The 22,562-nt window shown below is 43.4% G+C and overlaps 1 protein-coding gene across 1 annotated transcript; it reads right to left on the reverse strand.

Annotated features, from left to right (window-relative positions):
• Positions 1-2,106: 2,106 nt before the first annotated feature.
• On the reverse strand, positions 2,107-19,455 carry rpp40 (ribonuclease P/MRP 40 subunit). The gene is made up of 8 exons (XM_078539556.1): positions 19,204-19,455; positions 17,173-17,317; positions 17,019-17,087; positions 15,582-15,677; positions 12,958-13,083; positions 8,905-9,103; positions 6,924-7,058; positions 2,107-2,497 (listed from the first exon to the last, which is right to left on the reverse strand). Exons 1-8 carry the CDS (start codon positions 19,318-19,320, stop codon positions 2,299-2,301), a joined length of 1,086 nt encoding a protein of 361 aa, XP_078395682.1. The 5' UTR covers positions 19,321-19,455; the 3' UTR covers positions 2,107-2,298.
• Between the last annotated feature and the right edge of the window lie 3,107 nt (positions 19,456-22,562).

Raw genomic sequence — 22,562 nt, forward strand, 5'->3', positions numbered from 1 at the left:
AAAACTTTTGATACACGTATTATGTGTGCTTAAGTGCACTCTCTGTTGATGGCCATTAAGGACTGCCATTACAATAGATCAGAGCTAGCATGTCTTAATACACTAGTTAGTTACTAGCCCTCAGTCCAGCTAATGTGTGGTAAATTTACAGCGAAAACCAATACTGACTCAGCAAACGTACACCTAACTAGGGTATCGGGCATGAGAATAATCACATACTTGACCATTCATACACAAGTGAGGACAATGTGCTAGACTGTGATGCAGTGTAAAATTTTGCAGGGAAATGCAGAGCTAAAATCTTCATACAACTAAATCCAGAACTGGATATACATCTCGAATGCTGGTGTTTATCTCAGAGCTCCTGATGTGGTCCCCTGTAGCTGGTCTACAGCCAAACTCAAGCCAAATGCGGTTATATACATCTTTATATCTCCAGATCGCTTAAATGTGGATGAAGGCTGTGCAGCAGAAGACACATGAAAACACCTAATGGAGGAGCTGTCACTCTTCTGACTAATTTTACTTTTGAGTTGTACTATATACAGTGGAAACTCCTTTGCAATGACACAAAGCAATACAGTATATAATTACAGTCAAGGACTACAGAACCCACATCATTATCAGAACTGTACTAGAACATACAAAAGGAAGTGAACACACCTCCAACAATAGATTCTTCACCCCCACTCCATCCCACACCCATACAGTCATCTCTGAAGTGCCAAAGGATTCATACTTTGCCCTCTCCTTTATATCTTTTACATGTCACTGACATCATTCACAGGCACAGGTTTAACTTCTACATGTATACCAGAGACACTCAGCTCAACTGGGTTCTCTCAAACACAGAATCACCTGTGTGGTATCAGACTACATATCAGAACATCATGTCACGGATAAATCAAAATGTCCTCTAACTCACTGTAAAGACCAAAGCCGTAGCTTTTATTTCTTACCATAAACTCCTTTCCCTTGCTGTTGACTCCAATGTTCACTACATGCAACTGTTCAGGTTGAACTAGCCTACAAAAACTTTGGCATCATGTTTGATCCAAGTTGAACTGCAAATCCTCACAGTCCTTTCCATCCACTGACTTTCCCTCAATTTCCACTCCAACCTTATTCCGTTTTCCTCTCCTATCCGTTGCATCCAGAACCCATATCCACACTTTTGCCACCTCTACACTCAACTTCTCCAACACTCTCCTTGTTGGCCACCTATCCTTCTCTTTCCATAAACTTCAATTTTTCCAAAATTCAGTGGCGTTTTTCCCGCCCGGCACTGAGTCTCACTGCCATTACTCCTGAGCTTACTGACCTAAATTGGCTTTCTGTCCACATTAAATCTTAAATTTTCATCCTCAAGTCCCTCATGGCCTCACTGCACCTTATTCCTGCAAATTCCTCCAGCTTTATGTCCTCTACTGTACGCTTCAATCCTTCAACTCTGGACTTTTGTTGATTCCTCGTAGTTCCACCATTTGTAACAGAGCATTTAGCCACCTTGGTCTCACTTCCTGAAAATTCCCCCCCATAAAAGTCTTTGTGGTCACTTCTATCTCCACATTAAAAGCCTCCTCAAAACATCTTACAGCTGTGCCTTCAGGCACCTCACCGATCTCTCACACAATAGCTTACCATTTGCTTTGTTATACCTTTCACCAATGCTGTTTTACCCTTCCAAATAAAAAGTGCTTTCGAATGTGTTCTACATTAAAGACAATATATAAATGCAAGTTGATGTTGTTGATGTTGAGGTGCTTGTGCAACTTGTGACAGAATGCTGAAGTACTAAAAGATTTGCACCTAACCATAAAGAATATGTATTCCACCCTGCAATTGCCCACATAATATATCTTCTAATTAGGGGAGCTCAGAAGAGGTGTTTGTAGCCAACCACTTCCTCAAAAGGGAGTGAGAAAGCAGCTTGTTTAGATTAAGAGTGTATCAAGCTCAAGCATACCTCTAGGATGGTGGTGGGGCCAAGGTTCACAATCGCATGGTCTGGATGCCTGCTGGTTCACAAAATGGGGCAGTCACAGGGATGGACAAGAAAACTTAAAAATGATGAATAAAGCAAATGCTTTGAATCTGGCATGATAGTCACTATGGTGCACATTTTTAATGAACTTCCAACAATTTAAAACCAGCCTTTTTTCCCCCAGGTTGAATGTGTTTCTGCATCTGCGGTATAAAGGGGCTTCAATAATCAGTTACAACAAAGAATTTCTTAATTCACAAGTGTCCGGTGCTGCAGTTCTTCAACTCCTCAGGAAGTGCATGGCAGTTATAATGCTATGGTGGGCAGCCACTGTTTGTTCCCACAGCCATGTGGAGCCAGTAATCCTGGTTATTGAACAGAACAAAATTGTAGAGGTTCTCTCCCCCTTTGTGGTATCCATGTTCATTTTCTCCCCAGGAAACTGGGCTGTCTGCAAAGCCATGTACTGTCATACTAACCCACTGGGCCAGCTTGGTTTCCTCAAAATAGAATCTGGAGAGAAAAAAAAGTCCATGATAAATGCTACCAATGCCAGGTTTCATTTTATAGCAGTAAATACAGTGGAGCCACGAAGAATTATCATCTCGAACATGTACAAGGTTGCTTAGAACACATGTAGTCTTAGAGACCCGCAATTCAGAAGTATAATAGAGCGTTGACAACAAATCTGTGCCCATTTACCACTCAACAATTTACTTTGGAACAACTAAGGCTACATTTTCCTGATAAAATTAATAAAATTCCACCCAACAGTATTTAAAATTCAATTGAAATTTAAAAGGTGGGTCACAAGTATGAAACACATTTCTAAAAAAATTTGTAATATTTAGTTCAAAAGATGAATCACATTATATAAGGAACAGGGGTACTAGTGATCTAAATAGGGCACATGTAAATTTACTTTAAAAAAAACTTCAAGCTAAAAATATTATTAAATCATTATTTGCTTGATGTCAACATAAGAAACATTCACAAAAGATACACTTATGTAGCAATCAGATGCCTTTGTACTTTTATTACATAGTTAAGTTATTTTTAGGAACCATATTTTGAGCTGCTACCAATGGCAGATGTGGTACAACGTCTAAGACTTGTTACTACTTTACTGGCCAAAGTTGGAGAAAAAACATCTGGTCAGTGCTCAGCCAAGTCATTAGATGAAGCATGACCCAATCAACGGTCAATACATTATTTTGGAGGGTGTATTGGCTGTTACCAACTGACTCATTCAATCTACCTACAGATGACAATGGCAGTCAACTGCTTATAATCTTTCCAATCTCCAGCACAAGACTGACCAATGAATACAGAATTACCTATCTCAAAAGCTACTGAAATAGGGCACCTCCTGCATCCTCAGAAACCTGCAGATGCCCTGCACTCATTTTCTGTATAAACTATTCTCTTCCTAAACTATTTTATTTACCATGTCAAACAATATTTAACTAAAGGTTGTGTTCAAGCAATGTGCAACAACAATTTGTATTTATAATATTACCTTTAATGTAGGAAAGTGTCTCAAGGAACATCACAGGGGTGCAATCAGACAAAAGCTAACTCTATGCCAAAGAAGATGTTAAGGTGGGCAAGTAAAAGCTTGGTTAAAGAGGTAGGTTTTAAAGGACAGTTTTAATATCTTTCATCAACAGAAATCAATCAATCTCTAATTTAAACTTAACAATGGATCTGGAATCAATTGTCATTTGTGGAAGAGAGCACCAAACTGCTACCACCCTTCATGTGGAGTGTTTCCTAATTTGACTCCTGAATGATCTGGCTCTAATTTTTAGACTATGCTTCTTTACCTCTACTCCCCAGCCAGCAGAAATAGTTTCACTATTACCTCATCTGCTCCCTTAATATCATCGGAACTTAAATCAAATCACCCCTTAACTGTCTAAATTTCGTGGAATGCAACTTTAGCAATATCTGCTTGCAATTTAACCCTTTGCATTTTATGGGGTGGGTGGGGGCAGGTGGCTCGCTCCCCCGGAAGGAAAGTTGGCTGAAAGCCAACTTGCTTCAAGGAAGCCTGCCCTTGCTTCAAAATTGGTGCTACAAAATCTTTTAGAATGTCCATGGACTAAGCAGTCCCTTTTACTGTTCTTAGACAGGTGCGGTGGTACTTTTAGGCTTTTAATATATGTTAGTAGATGTTGATAAAAATGTTTCCCCTACAATTATATCTTAATACACTGCAGGCAGGCTACACTGGCTCACATTGGGAGTTCCACCGCTCACTGGGGATGCAAGCCCCGCCCTCAGATTCCCAGCAGCATCAAGAGCTCAGTAGTAGGCGCTGCCAGGACTGCAACCAGAAATGGATCCCAGAGTGACGCAAGTCTGGGGTATTGCATGGTGAGGGTTTGGCCAGCTTAGGAAGGGAGTGGGGGTACTATCTTAGGGGGGCTGCTTCTGATGTGCAAAGGGAGACGCCCAAAGATAGTATCGCCTTCCTCCCCACCCTTTTAAAAACTCTTTTTTTAAAAACGGCCTGCCTATGCCAACTATATTATAGCTCGTTAGAAAGCTCAATTGGCCCTTCATTATTTGTTTACATATGGCAGGCAGACCACCAATTTCAGCATCCGCCGTCCTATCATATTATGGTGGTGAGCTCGGAAGTGGTGGGAAGGTGATGGGCTGGGCACCCACCCTATTTTACGTGCCTTCACCACCACCTCCGGCCCCACCACCCCACTGAAAACACACACAGCAGGGGCAGTAAAATCAAGCCCCTGGAGTCCAAGGCTCATTCTGGTAAGTCTACACTGTTTCTCACTCCAAGATCAATATATCCTTCCTAAGGTGTGGTGCCCAGAGCTGCTGACAGTACTCCAGTTGTGGTCTAACCAGGCTATTGTATAGCTGTAGCATGACACTTTTGAAATGGCATTTTATAGCTGAAGTTACAACTAAATTATCTTTGCCTTTCAGTATTTTAAAACAGCTGAATCTTAACCGCCTCTGACTTTCCTCAAAATCCACTGGTACACCTTGAAAACTAACACCTTGGGTCCACTTCTCTGAATCTTCTGTAATATGTTAACCTCCATTAAAGTTAATGTGACTCAAATTACACTCAAAGTTTCAAATGCAGCTTTAATTCGCATTACTGTCAACCTTCTGTCTTACCTCCTTTATCATCCTCACCTAGCTGCCACTTGAAAATCTTATGACTTCCCCTTCATTTTTGCCTTTTCAGTTAAAATGCAGCTCATCACCAGCTCATCTGTCATAATACTTTAAGTCGCCACTCAGTCTCCGCCAATGATTCTCACTCTACTGAGCTTCTTTAGGGAGTCAAAATATTACTTTACATACTTAAACTTTTGTATCCATGTTATTGCCTTTTAAACTGTAGCTAATAGTTTTCCCTAGGTATTTCATGAAATCCAGAAGTTCAGCTTCTTGCAATTACATACTATGCAACCTCACATCTTGCAGAAAAATAACAGTTTGTTTAAAACATTTTGAACTTGAATTCACCATTAGAGTCTCCTCAAAGTTCTATCACTCACACATTTTGAAACTCTTCACTGTTTTCAGTGACCAGTCTTGAAATACATGCTCGGTCACATATTTTATAATGCAATATTCTAGCTGGGCTGCAGCTCATTCACAATTAAAAGTACTAAAATGAGTGAGAGAAACTTCATGGAGTGGATAAGTGAACTGTCTGGTATGATAATGAGTTAGACAGACCAGAGCAGACAGTTCATTTGATTGGTGGCCCTGCCACTAAACTCACTACCCATCCCTCCATTCTTCTGTCAGCCTTCTTGCTGCTAATCCTTAAATTGGCTCCAACAGAGCTAAAGTTTAATGGGCGTGTTTGCTTTTGTTTTTTTACCAAAGGGTCACAGGTCAAGAGTTGACAGACTATCATGAAGGGAGCTGAAGGAAAGCTAAAGTTATTTCTTAATTTACAAAAATTACCATTTTATAACCTATAACCTATTAAGAAAAACAAAGAACATTAAGGACAAATCTTTCGCTTTTGAAAACGCCATAACAAATAAAATCAAATATATTTGCCTTTTGCCATGGGCCATGGAGTTGGAGATTTGGCCATAAGCAGAGTTCTGTTTGCAGGCTCTTTTTAATAGGAAATAACTCAAACTCTTTAAAACCACACATTTGATACTAAATCAAATTTTGTGATGAATAGCCTAAAAAGAGCATTCTAAGTGTACTTCTTCAAAATTAATTGTGACCAATCAACATAACTAAGAATGTTAGGTTCTGATTGGTACAAATTGGGAGCATATTTCCTGAATTGTCAGAACAAAATTGCTAATCATTATACTTATATAAATAATCTAAAGAGCAAATCTGCAACATTTTAATGGTCTTGGAAGGATGAATCCATACTCCACTTTTTTAAACTGCTCTAAACAGGGATGCTGTAGTGATAGATAAAATAAATTCCAACATGGGTCACGACAACAACTTGCATCTATATTGCACCTTTAATGCAGTAAATCCTACCAAGGTTTACACAGGAGTGTAATCAGTCAAAAAATTGACACTGAGTCACAATAAGGAAATATTAGTACAGGTGGTCACAGAGGTAGGCTTCAAGGAGATTCTTAAGAGAGAAAGGAGGAGAAGTTATCAGAGGGAATTCCACAGCTTACAGCCCAGACAACTGAAGGCATAGCCACCAAGCTGGAGCAAAGGAAGTCAGGGATGCACAAAAGATCAGAAGGAATGTAAAAAGCTAGAGAATGATAAGGAGCTGAAACCCTGCCAGGTCCACGTACACTGAGGCCAACTATAGTTCTGACTAATATCCCAGCTAACTTAACACTAATGGAGCACTGAGTTTAGCAATTATGGCTGAAGACCACCCTATGTAGTATGTTAACCCACCGAGCTATTGAGCGCAAAGTGCTGCTTTTAAAATGGTGCTTACCGAAGTTGGTCCAATATCAGATTTATCCCTTCAGGAATTATAAAGCCAGAAATAGTACAAAGGCATGCTTTATCCAGGATTGTGCTGGGCCAAGGGCAGCAGTAGGTAGAGAGAAAGCTGTCTGCTTGATTATTGCTATAGATGAATAAAAATGGAAGCTTTGATTAAAACATATATTTCCGCGCCACTGCATTTTAATCATCTCCAGGACCTTCACAAAGAACACCAACGAGCTGTTGGTACTATATCAATTTCTGTATTTCTTGATTGAATACTCTTAACAGTTTGAATCTTTTAAGCAGAATAGATTTCTAAATTAATATAAAAATCTTCTCTGTAGCATGTGTGCATCACATTTCAATGTTTGAAAAGTGTTAAGAGAAAAAGACCAGTCGTTTCATGTCATTTTTCTAGCCTTGCCTCACCACAAAAGCAGGAGCTGGGAATTTACAAACACCTACCATTCTACAGAAATTTCACTCAGCAATTAACTTCTAACTGACCTCAGGGTGGGCCTTTTGGCACCATTTTCCAGAAAGTACCTGAAAAATTGTCTTAAGGATTCAGGTCTGATCAGGTACAGATCCACCTTAGCAAGTAAATATCACAACTTGTACTCCAAATGCCAGAGAATCCACTAGCAACAGTGCAGAAGATCAGCCAGTGGCTCACTGAAGGACAACACTGTCTGTGCATCAGGCTGTTGTGGTCTGGCACCTAAGAGTGACTGAGTGTTGTCTCATGCGCCCATTTCTAAGATACCAAGTTCTCCTGCTTCATTGCAAAAGCGTAGAGTGTCATAGGTGAGTTGCTCTTGCACATTTTCTGGGGTGCAGTGACACCTGACACAGGGGGTTAGCAAAATGGCAAATTTTAAAAAATTGAACAATTTGTACCTACAATTTCTACATTTTAAGCCAATTCATCTATGAAAATTAAGGAGAAATAATATTGATCAACAGTCAGTCAGTATTTGATAAATGCTCATTCTTCGTGTAATTGGCAGATCTTCAAGTAATGTGGGCCTTTTAAAAAAACTGATTCAAACTAGTTTTCACGTGTTAGGTAGGAAGACTGGAAAGGATATGAGTGAAGAAGTGGGAGGATTGACATTCGCAGAGAATGTATGTCCAAGGGGCGTGGGGGGTGTGTGTGTGTGTGCTTTGGGGGTATGGGGAGAGTCCTGTGGAGGGAGTGAGGGGAGTCCTGTCCATGGGGTTGGTGTCAGGGGTGGTGAGTACTATAGTTGCCCAGGAGTTAGAAGTGGTTTTAATTCTTCTAACTTTTCCTGGGTAATTATTACTGTAAGGCAGTTGGAACCATCCGAAGTTTGCGATTTATATTGTACTTTAGGATGGTTCCCATTCGGAGCAATTGCCCAATGCAAGTTTGAACTTCCTGGGTAATTGCCATGCAATCCTTACCTGGGGACCAAAGTGCCACCCTCCCCCCACCCCCCAGTTACGATGCCCCAGAGCTCAGATGTTATGGGCCTACAATTCCAGATCCACCTATTTCAAGTAAACCAATCAGATGTTTCCAATAATTTTTAAAAATTACTACCCCCACCTTAAAGGGGCATCACTGATATACTAACAAAAACCCAAAACGTCAAACTCATGTTACAGATGTCCTATTGCACAATGCACAAGATTACACCTGCAATCCCCACAAAGTATGATTCCAGTTTTGTCCAGATCACAGTTAACCACCGGAATTGTTGAGGAATAGGACAGAGAGGCTGAATAATATATAATAAATGCAGCTGCACCAAGTTAATGTTGCAGATCTACAATGATTCCTGTACTATGGAATACTGTGTGACAGAGGGTTTTATTTTAGAAGCGCAAGAGGAAGTGAAGGGAAATTGTACATGGAGCCACAGAAAAATACAGCACAGGAGGCCATTCAGCTCATTGCTGTCTCTTTCATAGATCTTTCCAATCAGTCCCACTGTCCTGCTCCGGTCATTTAAACTTACCAATCAATATTACTGAAGACTGCACCAAGCCATTCAAGGAATTCCTGAGAGTTGCAGGATTCATCGTCCTTCCCTTTCAATTCCTTACTCAGCAGAACTGGACAGTCAATGTTGTTTAATATCCTGGTTGATACTGTAGGCTGGTAAAGCTTGCATTCATAGTCCATGAAATATGATACCAAAGAGGCTTCTTCTCCACCTAGTTTTGATGTTTAAAAATATAAGCACAGGAATTGAAATTACAAGTATCCTCCATTTAAAGCATGTTCTAATAGCGCGGTTGGTAAATTAGGGACACACCTCCCCTACCAATAGTGCTGCCTCCATTTTCATTTTGGCAGAGTTACTGAGCATGCTCAGTCTTTGTTTTAAAACAAATTGTCATTTCCCTTTCCCAACCATCCCGCTCACCGCCTCCCTCCTCCACCTTTCCGCTTGTCGCCTTCCTCCCTGACCCTCCCGCTCACTGTACTTGCTGACCCTCCTGTGCAATGCCTCCCTTCCCGACCCCCTCACTCGCCTCCTCCCTTCCCGGCCCCCCCACTCCCTGCCTCCTTCCCACTCCTTGAAACCCCGACTTGCTGCCTCCCTCCCTTCCTCCCTCACCTACCCGCTCTCCGACACTGACTCGATGCCTCCCTCCCTGAACCTCCCAGTCACAACTTCCCTCCCTCACCCCACTGCTTGTCATATCCCTCCAATTCGCCACTTCCTTCCCGCTTGCTGAAACTCTGCCTCCCTCCCCAACACTGCCACTCACCACCTTCCTCCCCAACCCTCCTGCTTGCTGTCTCCCTCCCACTCGCCGCTTCCCTCCTCCGTCCTCCTGCTTGCAGTCTCCCTCCGCCATCCTCCTGTGCGCCTCCTCTCTCCCGCACCCTCCTGCGTGCCTCCTTCCTCCTCCACCCATTTGCTCGCCACCTCCCTCCCCAATTTTCCTACTCGCTGCTTCCCTCCAGCTCACCACTTCCCTCCCATTCCCGACCCTCCTGCTCACCACTTCCCTTCCAGGCCTCTTACTCCTCAATCCTCTCGTTGCCGCTTTCCTTTGCCACTCCCTCCTGCTCTCTGTCTCTCCAACTCCTCAACCTCCCCACCGCTCACTGTCTCATTCCCTGGCCCTCCCACTGGTCGCCTCCCTCTCTGACCCTCCTGTTCCTTCCCTTCTACTCGCAGCCCCTCACTTGCTCCCTCCCTATCAGAAAAAATTTGACAAAGGGAAGCAGCAGCGAGAGGGAGTAGCAGAGGAAGCGGAGAGCAGCAGTGCCGGGGAGGGAAGCAGCGAGAGGAAGAGATGGTTCACAGGTGAGTCGAGGAGTGAAGTGGAGCAGGAGAGGAGGTAAGTGGCCAGGCGGTAAGTGGAAACAGCTGGTAAGTTATGAAGAGTTGGTAAGGGGATTATTTTGTTCAGTTAGGTTCAAAGCAGCCAATGTTTTTAATGTAAAAATTACAGGCCAAGAAGATAAGACACCTTATTACATAGTTTCTTATGAGAAAATGATTTTAGTTCAGCATGTTTTTGTTTAGCATGCTGTTATAGCTCTATTAAGAGAAGGCGACCCGAAATCCAACCCGCCATGCCTCTCCATTATAAGGAACAGCAGCAGTCATGGATTTGAAAGTTGGTGTAAACATCGTCCAATCACAGGATTTTTTGACCCCGCATTTGAGTGAGTGAGAGAGAGAGAGAGTGAGAAAGGGAGAGGGAGGGGAGGGGGCGAGAGAGGGGAAGGGGGGCGAGAGAGAGGGGAGGGGGTGAGAGACGGGGGAGGAGGCGAGAGAGGGGGGAGGGTGGAGGAGGCGAGAGAGGGGGGAGGGTGGAGGGGGCGAGAGAGGAGGAGGGTGGAGGGGGCGAGAGAGGAGGAGGGTGGAGGGGGCGAGAGAGGAGGAGGGTGGAGGGGGCGAGAGAGGAGGAGGGTGGAGGGGGCGAGAGAGGGGAGAGGGTGGAGGGGGCAAAAGAGGGGAGAGGGTGGAGGGAGCAAGAGGGGGGGAGGGTGGAGGGGGCGAGAGAGGGGGGAGGGTGAAGGGGGCGAGAGAGGGTGGAGGGGGCGAGAGAGGGGGGAGGGTGGAGGAGGCGAGAGAGGGGGGAGGGTGGAGGGGGCGAGAGAGGGGGGAGGGTGGAGGGGGCGAGAGAGGGGGGAGGGTGGAGGGGGCGAGAGAGGGGGGAGGGTGGAGGGGGCGAGAGAGGGGGGAGGGTGGAGGGGGCGAGAGAGGGGGGAGGGTGCGAGAGAGGGGGGAGGGTGGAGGGGGCGAGAGAGGGGGGAGGGTGGAGGGGGCGAGAGAGGGTGGAGGGGGTGTGGGAGGGGGCAGCGAGAGGGGGGAGGGAGTGGGGGAGGCGGAGGGGGCGAGAGAGGAGAGGGCGAGAGAGGGGGGAGGGGAGGGGGGGCGAGAGAGGGGGCGAGAGAGGAGGGAGGGGGAGGGGTGCGAGAGAGGGGGGGGCAAGAGGGGGCGAGAGAGGAGGGAGGGGGAGGGGGGTGTGAGAGAGGGGGGAGGGTGGGCGAAAGAGGGGGAGGGGGGCGAGAGTGGGAGCGAGAGAGGGGGAGAGAGAGGGGGGGAGGGGGCGAGAGAGGGGGGAGGGGGGCGAGAGAGGGGGGCGAGAGAGGGGGGAGGGGGCGAGAAGGTGAGGGGGAGGGGAGGGGGCGAGAGAGGGGGCGAGGGGGAGTGGGAGAAGGTGAGGGGGCCAAAGGGGGAGGAGAGGGCAAGGGGGGAGTGGGTGAGGGGGCGAGAGAGGGGGAGGGGGGCGAGAGAGGGGAGGGGGCGCGTGTGTGTGTGAGCGAGAGTGTGCATGCGCACCTGACTCACTCCCAGTCTCGGGGCTCTCATTCACCCTCAGACAGTGGGTTTGGGTGAGGGTGAATGACTGAGCACCCTGAGATTGGGAGTGAGCCAACACACACACACTCTTACTTTCTAACGCTCTAATGGTATTTATTCATTACTCAATTTTTAAATAATCAATTTATTGTTTTGACATTGTGCTTTTTGCTCAGCAAGTTGCTTTTCATACCTCAGCTTTTGTTTAAAATTCATGTTTAACGTGCAAATCCTTATCTTTCTGAAATTTACTCATTGGCGCCTATGATTGAGAAAAAACTAGAAATGTAATCCTTCACATGAAAAAGTTGCACAAGTCTGACTGAGGGCAACACGCAGTAAACTGCCTGTGATTTAATGTAAATACTTGCAGTTACATGGCACTTTTAAGTGTGTAAAACACCCCAAGTTTCTTCAGGATTAGATATAATGAAGTCTATGTCTAGCCAGGAAGAGGGAGGTTAAGAGGGGTGACTGAAAGCTTGTTCAAAGAGTTAGAATCATAAACAAGTTCTGAAGAAGTTTCAGAGGGTGGTGACATGTTGTAGGGAGCAAGGGTAGAAGTAAGTGGCCTTTGGTGATGGAAAGGACCTGGGATCCAAAACCCAACACAGAGTAACAATGATTGCAAACAGTCTGGTTTAGCCCGAGATAGTGTCCAGATAGAAGACAGGACCAGTGGGGTTCTGAATGGGGTCAGCTTCAGCTTCCTGATTCTGAGCTGGAGAAAATTATGGCTCATCAATACTGGATGTTCAGCGACCAGTTTGGCAACAGAAATGTTGATGGAAGCAATGTCATCACCATCTTCCAATTGAAAGCTGAGCCAATGACTTTGGATGGTGTCACCAAAAGCAGTACGTTGATAAAGAAGGGAAAGGGAAAAGGATAAATCCTTGGGAAGTATTAGTTTGAAGGTCAGAAGAAAAGACATTGCTGGAAAGGCACTGGCAACATTGAGAGGTAGGGTTATGTCTAGATTATGTGCTCAATTTCTGGAGCAAGATTGAACACATAACCTTCTGACTTAAAGTCAAGAATGTCAGCAGGAGAGCCACACTGACATTGTCATTACATGCAATGTAACACTACTGTTGTAGAAAATGTATACCACAAATGACGTGAATTTTTCATTATACTAATTTTTAAAGGCCTCAATTATAGCCAGATCACGTCTTTAAGGGTTAGGGGGAAAAATTTCCAAAGTTTTATCTTAATTGTATTTTCTTAATCTCTTACCTGAGGGATGCCAGGTCATCAAAAAGTCAAAGGTTAAAGTCTTTTTCTCTTTCAACGCCCACATTACTCGGTTATATCTTTTTTCACCAGGAACAAATGCAGCATCACGCAAGTGGACAGTAATATCTGAAGACACATCATGAAATCATGAAACCCAAAACTGAATAGATCTTAGGGTGATCTGCATTACACGGAATATAGAAAGACAGGTTACAAGCAAACTCTGAACCATTGTTTTTTACAGGAAACATGGCAGTCAGTCTGAGGCAGAGATCTTTTGCTTCCTCTCAACAATAGTGTTTAACTTTACTACTGCCAGACCTATCATTTCTTACTCATACCGAAAACTTCTTGAAGGATTTCTATGAAACAGGCTCGGTCTGTGAGCTAAGCGATATCAGATCTCTCTTCATTTGTCTTCCATCAACCAGTAAACTCACCTTGATTTCAGAAGGTTTGCTGGGGCCAACTTTTACACGTTTCAATCAAAGATCAGGAACCATCCCACAAATGGCACATGTAATTGTCTGTCTAACTGACTGCAAAGCAGTTTGTCTGAACTGCCGGCAATTTGAATTTCCCAATGAGTGCTCGAGGGACAAGGTACAGCCAGCACATTTTTGCACAGTTAATGGAAGGGTCCAAGAATGTTGGGCTATGATTTTGAACATTTTGACGTTATGGCTGAACCCAACCCACTTCGTTGCATGCTGAATCTCCCCAGAGTAATTGGTTTTAATTCTAATATGAGGCATCTGAACAACTTGGGGCTTTGTGTTGCGCAATATGTCACATTGGTATAGCTCTGTCCAAGTCGAAGGTATGTGGAAGCTGGCCCAACTGGGAGAAATCATGTACATTTTCTGATAAACTGTGCAAATCACATGCAAGGAATGGTGCATAGTTTGACAGTTACATGGCCACCATTACCGATGCTAGCTTTTTATTTCAGGTTTATTTATTAACTGAATTTAAGCCATAATGGGATTTGTACTCATGTTTTCAGATCATTATTCCAGGCCTCTGGATTACTATTTATGCTCCCATACCCTACAACATAGACAAACCTCACAAGTAGACACGCACAAAGAAAAAAAATCACTCCTTCTTTGCCTGTGGACTATCTGATTTATTGATACACCAGGGGACATTAGAAGATCATTCCATCACATAAACAGTTGAGTTAAAAAATAATCTTGGAAGGAAACTACACAGAATGAGCCAAGGAAGTATCAAGAAAAGTATTCGATGCTTCATGGGTATTGGGGCAGCAGTAAGACATATAAACAAGCAAGTCAATTGCAACTCTGAATTAGCTAATCTCAGCATCGCTGAGTTGGGAGGGAGTGGGGAAAAGAAAACAGCCAGGGTTTCCATTCCTGATCATTGAACAGTGATGCCTCCCGCAAAGTGTGCAGGAATGGACAGAGTGAGAAAAGGACTGAATTTTACCATGGCACCAAGCATGGTCAAACATCCTGACAATGCTCATTACTTAGGCATGTGGATTAAAAATTGCTGCTTGGGCGATGGTGCCAGAGAATGGTTTGCAGAGAATTGTCTTTTTTTGAAGGTGCGCGCACTGGGACCATGGCTTGACAGGTGTCAGCAGCCTCCCAGTACCACACCAAAATGACCATTCTTTATGTGGGAGTCCAGACAGCAGCTATCCGCAAGCTATCCAACAATAGAGATTGGGGCGGGGGGGGAACACCATGACCTCTGAACCTGCCCAAATCGGATTTCCACACACACTACTCAGATGTGGGAATCCTGGCTGATTTTTCCCCTTCTAAAGGCAAACATTGCCTCCATTGCCACCACAACCAAATTAATAATAATCAGCAATTAAGCATTGTGAACCTACATAAAATCTTGGTAAATACACAGTTTGTGGTACTATTTGCAGTTTTGGGGTCCATACTGCAGGAAAGATGTTGAAGGTAAAGATTCACTAAGATGTTGCCAGGTATGAATATAAGGGATAAAAGGGCAATTTGATAAGATGAGATAGAAACAGACTGATTCAGATGTGCATATTTTCACCGTTTGGTACATGTTTGTGCTTTCCACTGATTACATGTCACAGCCCCAAGCTCAGAAGAGGGAAGTCTGAGGTCTAGTGCACCGCAGTTTTATTTTTCTACTTCCCATACCAGCTGTTTATAACCAATGAGCGAGTCAAATGGCTCATTCACATTGCAAACTGGACTGTCAGGAACCCATTTCACACAGGACCCTTACTGGCAGACAGAGGAACTCAAAGACTGACTCAAAGCCATGACTCAGAGGTGTCTCTCCTACAATGTAACCAAATGTATACACTGTTTCTTTGTCAGTTATTACAGCAGAATAATGCAGCTTGCAACACTGCACCCTGAAAATATTGTGATAAATGACACGTGGCTATTTTCCATCTGAGATAAAGACCAAGCCACTTAAATTCTTTATAACCCTTTGAGTCAGCATGCATTCATATTTACTAAATTATTAAGGAAGTCAAACCAAGCTAGAACAAAATTTCAACAAACTAGAATGAAGAGGCACCTGGCAAGGTTGGTGCATTCACCCAGTACTGCAAGAAATTCTTCCAAGCCTTGAATATTTTAATAGTTTGCACTTACTGTATCTTACTGCTGTCTTGTGCGAATACATGGATGGCTGTCCTTCTAGGCCAAGCTCCTCATATGTATCCTTGTCAACTGATAAAATTAGCTTCCCTATGAAACCCAATAGTCATTAATAAGGAACTCCTTCAACGAAGGATCTAAGATTGCATTCACAAACATTAAGTCATGCAGAATCAGCTCACAATTTTTTTTTAGTCAAGTGACCGTCCTTTTAAAAAACATTCTTGCAGGATTTATTTCTTGTACTCATTACATCCCAAAGTCGTCTGTAGAATAATGGGTTAATGAATACATTTTAGAGACCATGATGATATTAGTGATGTAACTGTGACATCAATAGTCAGATGACCGAGCAGCTCCAGAATGATGGGAGCAGAACAGTCTGTCTCCTGAATACCAAGCGCTTACAATGTAAACAGTTCATAATAAAAGGTCTGAAGTTAAACTATACCAACTAAAGTCTGTCCAAAAGGAAGCAAAGCCTCAAAGGTTAGGGAAGCCAAGACAGCATGGTATTAATGAAGCCTCAACAATTCTCGGCAACAACGCCAAAAGCCATCAAAGCAAGGTGGCAGAAACTTAGATAAATCCATACCAAAACATCACTCTGAAGATACCACCATTATTCCCGACCACCACCCCACATTCCTACGTTTGTGCTGTATACTTGGATTTTCAGTTAATATAATAAACACTTCTTTTTGATGAAAACTTTACTGCACTGAAAATGTATGGAAATGTAAGTATTTTATAACAAGTCCTGCAGTTGTGCATTATTATTGGCCTGCAGAGAGAAGCTGTCTATCTTGGGTATCAGAGAAAAGTTGAAGAAAATAACCTCTGATGAAGTGGTTCCCAGATTTTGCCTACAAGGGTCATAAATATGTGACAGTCACTAACAGATCCACTGGGAAATTTAGGAGTAACTTCAGGAGAAACCCAGTAAGTGGTGAGTACATGTAAATTGCTGCCACCGGGAGTAGCTGTGGTGCATAGCATAGTTGCATTGAAGGGGAAGCTAGATAAGTACATGAGGAAGAAAGGAATAGAAGGATACGCTGAAAGACTACTTGTCGTAGGATGGGAGGAGGCTCATGTGGAATGTAAACACTAGCATAGACCAAGTGGACCGAATGGCCTGTTGCTATTTTGTAAATTCTGTGTACTGTAATTTTTCTGCATTATGCACATCTTTGCTTACAGCTATTTTACAACAGCAAACAATAAAGATCATTTGTAAAAAATCACTGCTTTACATAAAAAAATGTGGTTGTAACTTGATATATATTACATTTGAAACAATTTTGGCATTAAAATGTTTCTAATCTCGTTGGAATTAACTCATTTATTCTGAAGAAGTAAACATTGTTTTGTTAAAGTAATAAGTAGGTAACAAACTTGAAGGCTGATTTCGAAAAAAAGGTATTCTACCTGTTGGCAGTAGAGCGATACAGTTGTCTTGATCTATTCTGGTGTTGTATGAAAGTACGTAAAGACAACCTAGAACAAAATTTTTAAACTCAGCGAGATGGATTCTTAGCAAAATAAATAAATGCATTTCATAAATTACAGCCATAATCATTACCTTTCCTAACGAATTTGTTGATGAATTCAGGCTCAAGCATTTCACAAAGTGGCAACTGCTTCACCAGATAATAGTCTCCTAAAGTTCTGCAGACAGCAGTGACTCCTGGTGGCATCATTCCACATTCTGGTATTAAAATGGAGACCTGCAGGAACAGTCACAGGACAAAAAATAAATTTGGCAATAAAAAGTTTCTATAATTTGCAATCCTTCAGTGTCGATATTATTAAAAAGTACAACAGAAGATCAACCATAATACCCTGGTGATGACATCAATGTTTAAAATAATTAACATTAAAAAAAATCTACTCTCAGTTTATCATTGCTTACATACCCATATGTTAGCCTGCAAAAGCAAGACCTTCAATGTGGCAACTCATCAGTTGTGTTATTAGAGGTACTAAAACCCTCCTTGCACAAGTTTAATTGGAGTTTCTCATAAACATTGTTGCATGGTAAAATTACATGATTCCCACTGGTGGCACTTATCATTCAATTGCCACTTTCACCATTATTGGTTTCCGAAAATCAGCAAAGGCACAAACACAATGCTACATGCATTTACCTTGAATTTAAAAGTCAATGGAAGTGGTTCTGAAATAATAAAACGGATTATAATAATAAAAGGAATCTAACCCTGACTGCCTCTTTTTTGGAATGTTTCATTATGCTGAAGGCGCTTTATAAATGAGTTCTTCTTGTTTTTGTTGCTGCCTTCCAGATCTCAATCCTTGTACACGTTTATTTTGAACTAAAATATAAATAAACCATTCCAGATGAAATATTTTTGCCATTGAGTAAGAGGGCCAGCCCTATTCACACAAACAGAAAATAGTGGAAACATACAGCAACTCAATCAGCACCTGTAGATAACAACAGAAGTTGTTCAACTTTTGGGTTTTAAGACAGAGCGAGAGAGGGGCCTGTGCTTCAATCACAGAACCATGTAGATGACACTCTAACGGAAGCAATGCTAGTTACTAACTAAACCACAATCAGCTACTCACCTTTTTCTATAGTCAAGCTACCAATCACTTATCTGGCGTTTCAGGCAAAGCTTTAAGCCCCATCCCCTGTTAATCAGCCTCCTGGTAGTTATGGTCTCTATAATGAGTCTCCAGCCCCTGTCAATCATTCTCCTGGTAGTTATGATGAGTCTCTGCCCTCTGTCAATTACTCACCTGGTAGTTATGGTGATAAGTCTCCAACCCCTGTCAATCTCCCACCTGGAAGTTATGGAGATGAGTCTCCAGCCCCTGTCAATCATTCTCCTGGTAGTTATTATGAGTCTCCGTCCTCTGTCAATCACCCACCTGGTCATTATAATGATGAGTCTTCAAGAGGGTAATACATGATTGTTTGAATAGAAACAATGTGCAGGGGTACGGGGAAAAGGCAGGGCAATGGCACTAGGTCATAGTGCTCATTTGGCGAGCTGGTGCAGACACGATGGGCTGAATGGCCTCCCTCTGTGCTGTTAAAATTCTGTGAATCACCCATCTGGCAGTTATGGAGATGGGTCTCCGCCCCCTGTCAATCACCCACCTGGCAGTTATGGAGATGGGTCTCCGCCCCCTGTCAATCACCCACCTGGCAGTTATGGAGATGGGTCTCCGCCCCTGTCAATCATCCACCTGGCAGTTATGGAGATGGGTCTCCGCCCCTGTCAATCACCCACCTGGCAGTTATGGAGATGGGTCTCCGCCCCTGTCAATCACCCACCTGGCAGTTATGGAGATGGGTCTCCGCCCCTGTCAATCATCCACCTGGCAGTTATGGAGATGGGTCTCCGCCCCTGTCAATCATCCACCTGGCAGTTATGGAGATGGGTCTCCGCCCCTGTCAATCATCCACCTGGCAGTTATGGAGATGGGTCTCCGCCCCTGTCAATCATCCACCTGGCAGTTATGGAGATGGATCTCTGCCCTCTGTCAATCACCCACCTGGCAGTTATGGAGATGGGTCTCCGCTCCCTGTCAATCATCCATCTGGTAGCTTTGGAGATGCCTCGGCCCCCTGTCAATCACCCACCTGGTAGTTAAAGTGATGAGTCTCCACGTGTTTGCGGTGCCTGGACTTGCTGTTCCTGAGGTTGGATTTTTCACTGACGACTAAGTGCCGCGCGCATTTCCCCAGATTTTGCAGCATTTCCCCCGCCCCACGGCAGCCCCCCTCACTCCCGCCGCGAGCGCCGTTTGACAGTTACTCTCGAGCGGCCTCAATCCTGCAGCGAGCTCATGTCCCCTACACGATGTTCCCTTTGGTGCGTCATTCACAAACCACAGGGGCCCGAGCTCGGCTGCGCCCTCTGGTGGCTGGAGGCCAGTCCGTAAAAGAGTGGGGCGGTCAAATCGAAAGAGAAGGAGGAACGGACTAGTCAGCCTAAAGCAAGTACAGTTTTTTAAACCTGTGAGAATGAGAATGGGACAGGTTGATTAACGGATGGTGGCTGAGCCCTGTCTTCTTCAAACAGTATTCATTTTCAGGGTTGCTGGTAGTAATCAGGACATGGAAGCAAAATTGATGATAGGGTTGCCAATTTTGGTTTAATGTATTGCTAAAGGTTTAATCCATTAATGGCCTCCTATCTCCAACTCATGTTGGTCACCCAACAACTCCATCCTCATGGGCCTTCCCACTCCAATTCATTTCTCTTCATTACTAAATTGGATGATTATCGACTGTCAGTCAAACAGCCATTTTCTCCCCTCTCCAATTGTTCTTAATGGCGAGCAAACAGAAGTGTAGAAAGAAAATGAAACAAAAAAAGGGCACACCTCTATGCTTAATGCCGCTATGATTTTTCTTCAGGGTTACTCTGAAGATAATCCTGGAGGTTAATTTTCAGTCCCTGGAGATGCCAGGCCCATCCCAGAGGGTTGGCAACATTCCTGGTGGAACTGAGTGCTGATTGAAGTGACCCACATCAGCCAACAGAACAAACTGGGAATTAAAATCCTATTCAGTGGAGGTGGCATGGGACTATTCTATGATCTGTAATGTTATATACAGGAGGAGAGGCTAGGTACTGTAATTTTAGAAGTGATGTGACTAGGCAAGTTTCATTTGGCGGGGTTAAAAAATTGTTTGGGAAGAATAGAAGAATAGATTAAAGGAGGGATTACGAACGAACATGCATCCAACTACTGACTTAACCTTAGTTAACCAGAGAGAGGAAAGGAAAATAAGTTAATAATTGAGTTATGTTTTAGAACACCAGGTGGAAAGAGAGAAATTGTCATGGAATTATTCAACCAAGAAGTGCAATATAGGCCAACTTAATGACCTTGAAATTACAGAATGATTATGAGACTCTTTCAAAGTAAATTCATTGATTTGGTGTAGGATTGCTGCTTAAATTAAATAGTGCATCGGGGTAGAATACTTGCTTTGACCTTTATGGTGTCATGAAAAAGCTATTGGGCTCCATAGTCTAGTTATTCATTAGTAGGGGTTACTTCATATATAACAATGTCCAATATCAAGAAGAGATGGTGAATCATTGCTTCCCTACTTGGTGAGTTAATATAACTGTTGTTTTGTTGTTTGTTAAAAATCTTATCTATCAATGACTCCTTCAAGTCCCAGAAGACTTCCATGACAGGAAGAAATGCAATGCAATTTATGTAACAACTACACTAATCATCTGTTCAGGGAACTATAGTTAGGAAAATAGGAAGAGGCGTGGGGCATTTTGCCTCTTGATTCTGTTCCACCATTCAATGAGATCATGGCTGATTCTGTTCCCTTATTCCATATAGCAGCCTTTGCTGCACATCTCTTAGTATCTTTGGTTAACAGAAATCCATCAATCTCAGATTTAAAGTTAACAATTAACCCAGCATCAACTGTAATTTGTAGAAGACAGTTCCAAACTTCTACAACCCTTTACATGTAGAAGTGTTTCCTAATTTCACTCTGAAAGGTCTGATAACAAAGTAGCAACCTGATGGTATTCACCACTAACAGGATGCTGCCATCAAGCAAAAATGTCATTCTGCCTATCAGATAAATGAGTAGTTTGGTATATGAATGTCAGTGCCAGTGTGATGCTAGGTATGCAGGCTGTACGTCCCAAAGACTGGCAGCTAGTATCAAACAGCATGTTGCAGACAGAAAGAACATGTACACACATTGCGCCTGTTTCAGCTAAACAAAATAAGTGACAGCCATTCGCCTGCTCATTCCTCAGGGCAATGCCTTGACCAATCAGGGTCAAGCTGCCTGGTTTAAATTTCAAATATTCCTTGGAAGTTAACTGTCAATCACCACCACTGGTGCATTCTCCAATGCATTGCTTCGACCAATCAGAGTCCACTTGCCAACCAATCAGCACTCTCTTCTCATACAGTATAAATGATTGAAAGCAAAAAACTGCGGATGCTGGAAATCCAAAACAAAAACAAAAATACCTGGAAAAACTCAGCAGGTCTGGCAGCATCTGTGGAGGGGAACACAGTTATCGTTTCGAGTCTGAATGACCCTTCAACAGAACTAAGTAAAAATAGAAGAGAGGTGAAATATAAGCTGGTTTAAGGGGGGATGGGACAAGTAGAGCTGGAAAGAGGGCCAGTGATAGGTGGAGATAACCAAAAGATGTCACAGACAAAAGCACAAAGAGGTGTTGAAGTTGGTGATATTATCTAAGGAATGTGCTAATTAAGGGTAGAAAGCAGGACAAGCAAGGTACAGATAGCCCTAGTGGGGATGGGTTGGGGTGAAGGAATCGAAAAAGCCTAAAAGTTAGAGATAAAACAATGGATGGAAATACATTTAAAAATAATGGAAATAGGTGAGAAAAGAAAAATCTATATAAACTATTGGAAAAAAAGGGGGGGATTGGAAAGGGGGTGGGGATGGAGGAGAGAGTTCATGATCTAAAATTGTTGAACTCAATATTCAGTCCGGAAGGCTGTAAAGTACCTAGTCGGAAGATGAGGTGCTGTTCCTCCAGTTTGCGTTGAGCTTCACTGGAACAATGCAGCAGGCCAAGGACAGACATGTAGGCATGAGAGCAGGGTGGAGTGTTGAAATGGCAAGCGACAGGGAGGTCTGGGTAATGCTTGTGGACAGACCGAAGGTGTTCTGTAAAGCAGTCACCCAGTCTGCGTTTGGTCTCTCCAATGTAGAGGAAACCGGATTGGGAGCAACGAATGCAGTAGACTAAATTGAGGGAAGTGCAATTGAAATGCTGCTTCACTTGAAAGGAGTGTTTGGGCCCTTGGACGGTGAGGAGAGGGGAAGTGAAGGGGCAGGCGTCTAGTAAATCTAAACTGCACTTCCTCCAAGGCTTGTACCATAAAATGTGATGCCCACATTACCCTCAGTAATCCAGGTTTTGCCTCACCTGGGCTTTTGCAAGCTGTAGCTTCATTCTAACCCCATGCCTG

Source organism: Cetorhinus maximus, chromosome 3 (assembly GCF_964194155.1).
Source record: "Cetorhinus maximus chromosome 3, sCetMax3.hap1.1, whole genome shotgun sequence".
NCBI lineage: Eukaryota > Metazoa > Chordata > Chondrichthyes > Lamniformes > Cetorhinidae > Cetorhinus > Cetorhinus maximus.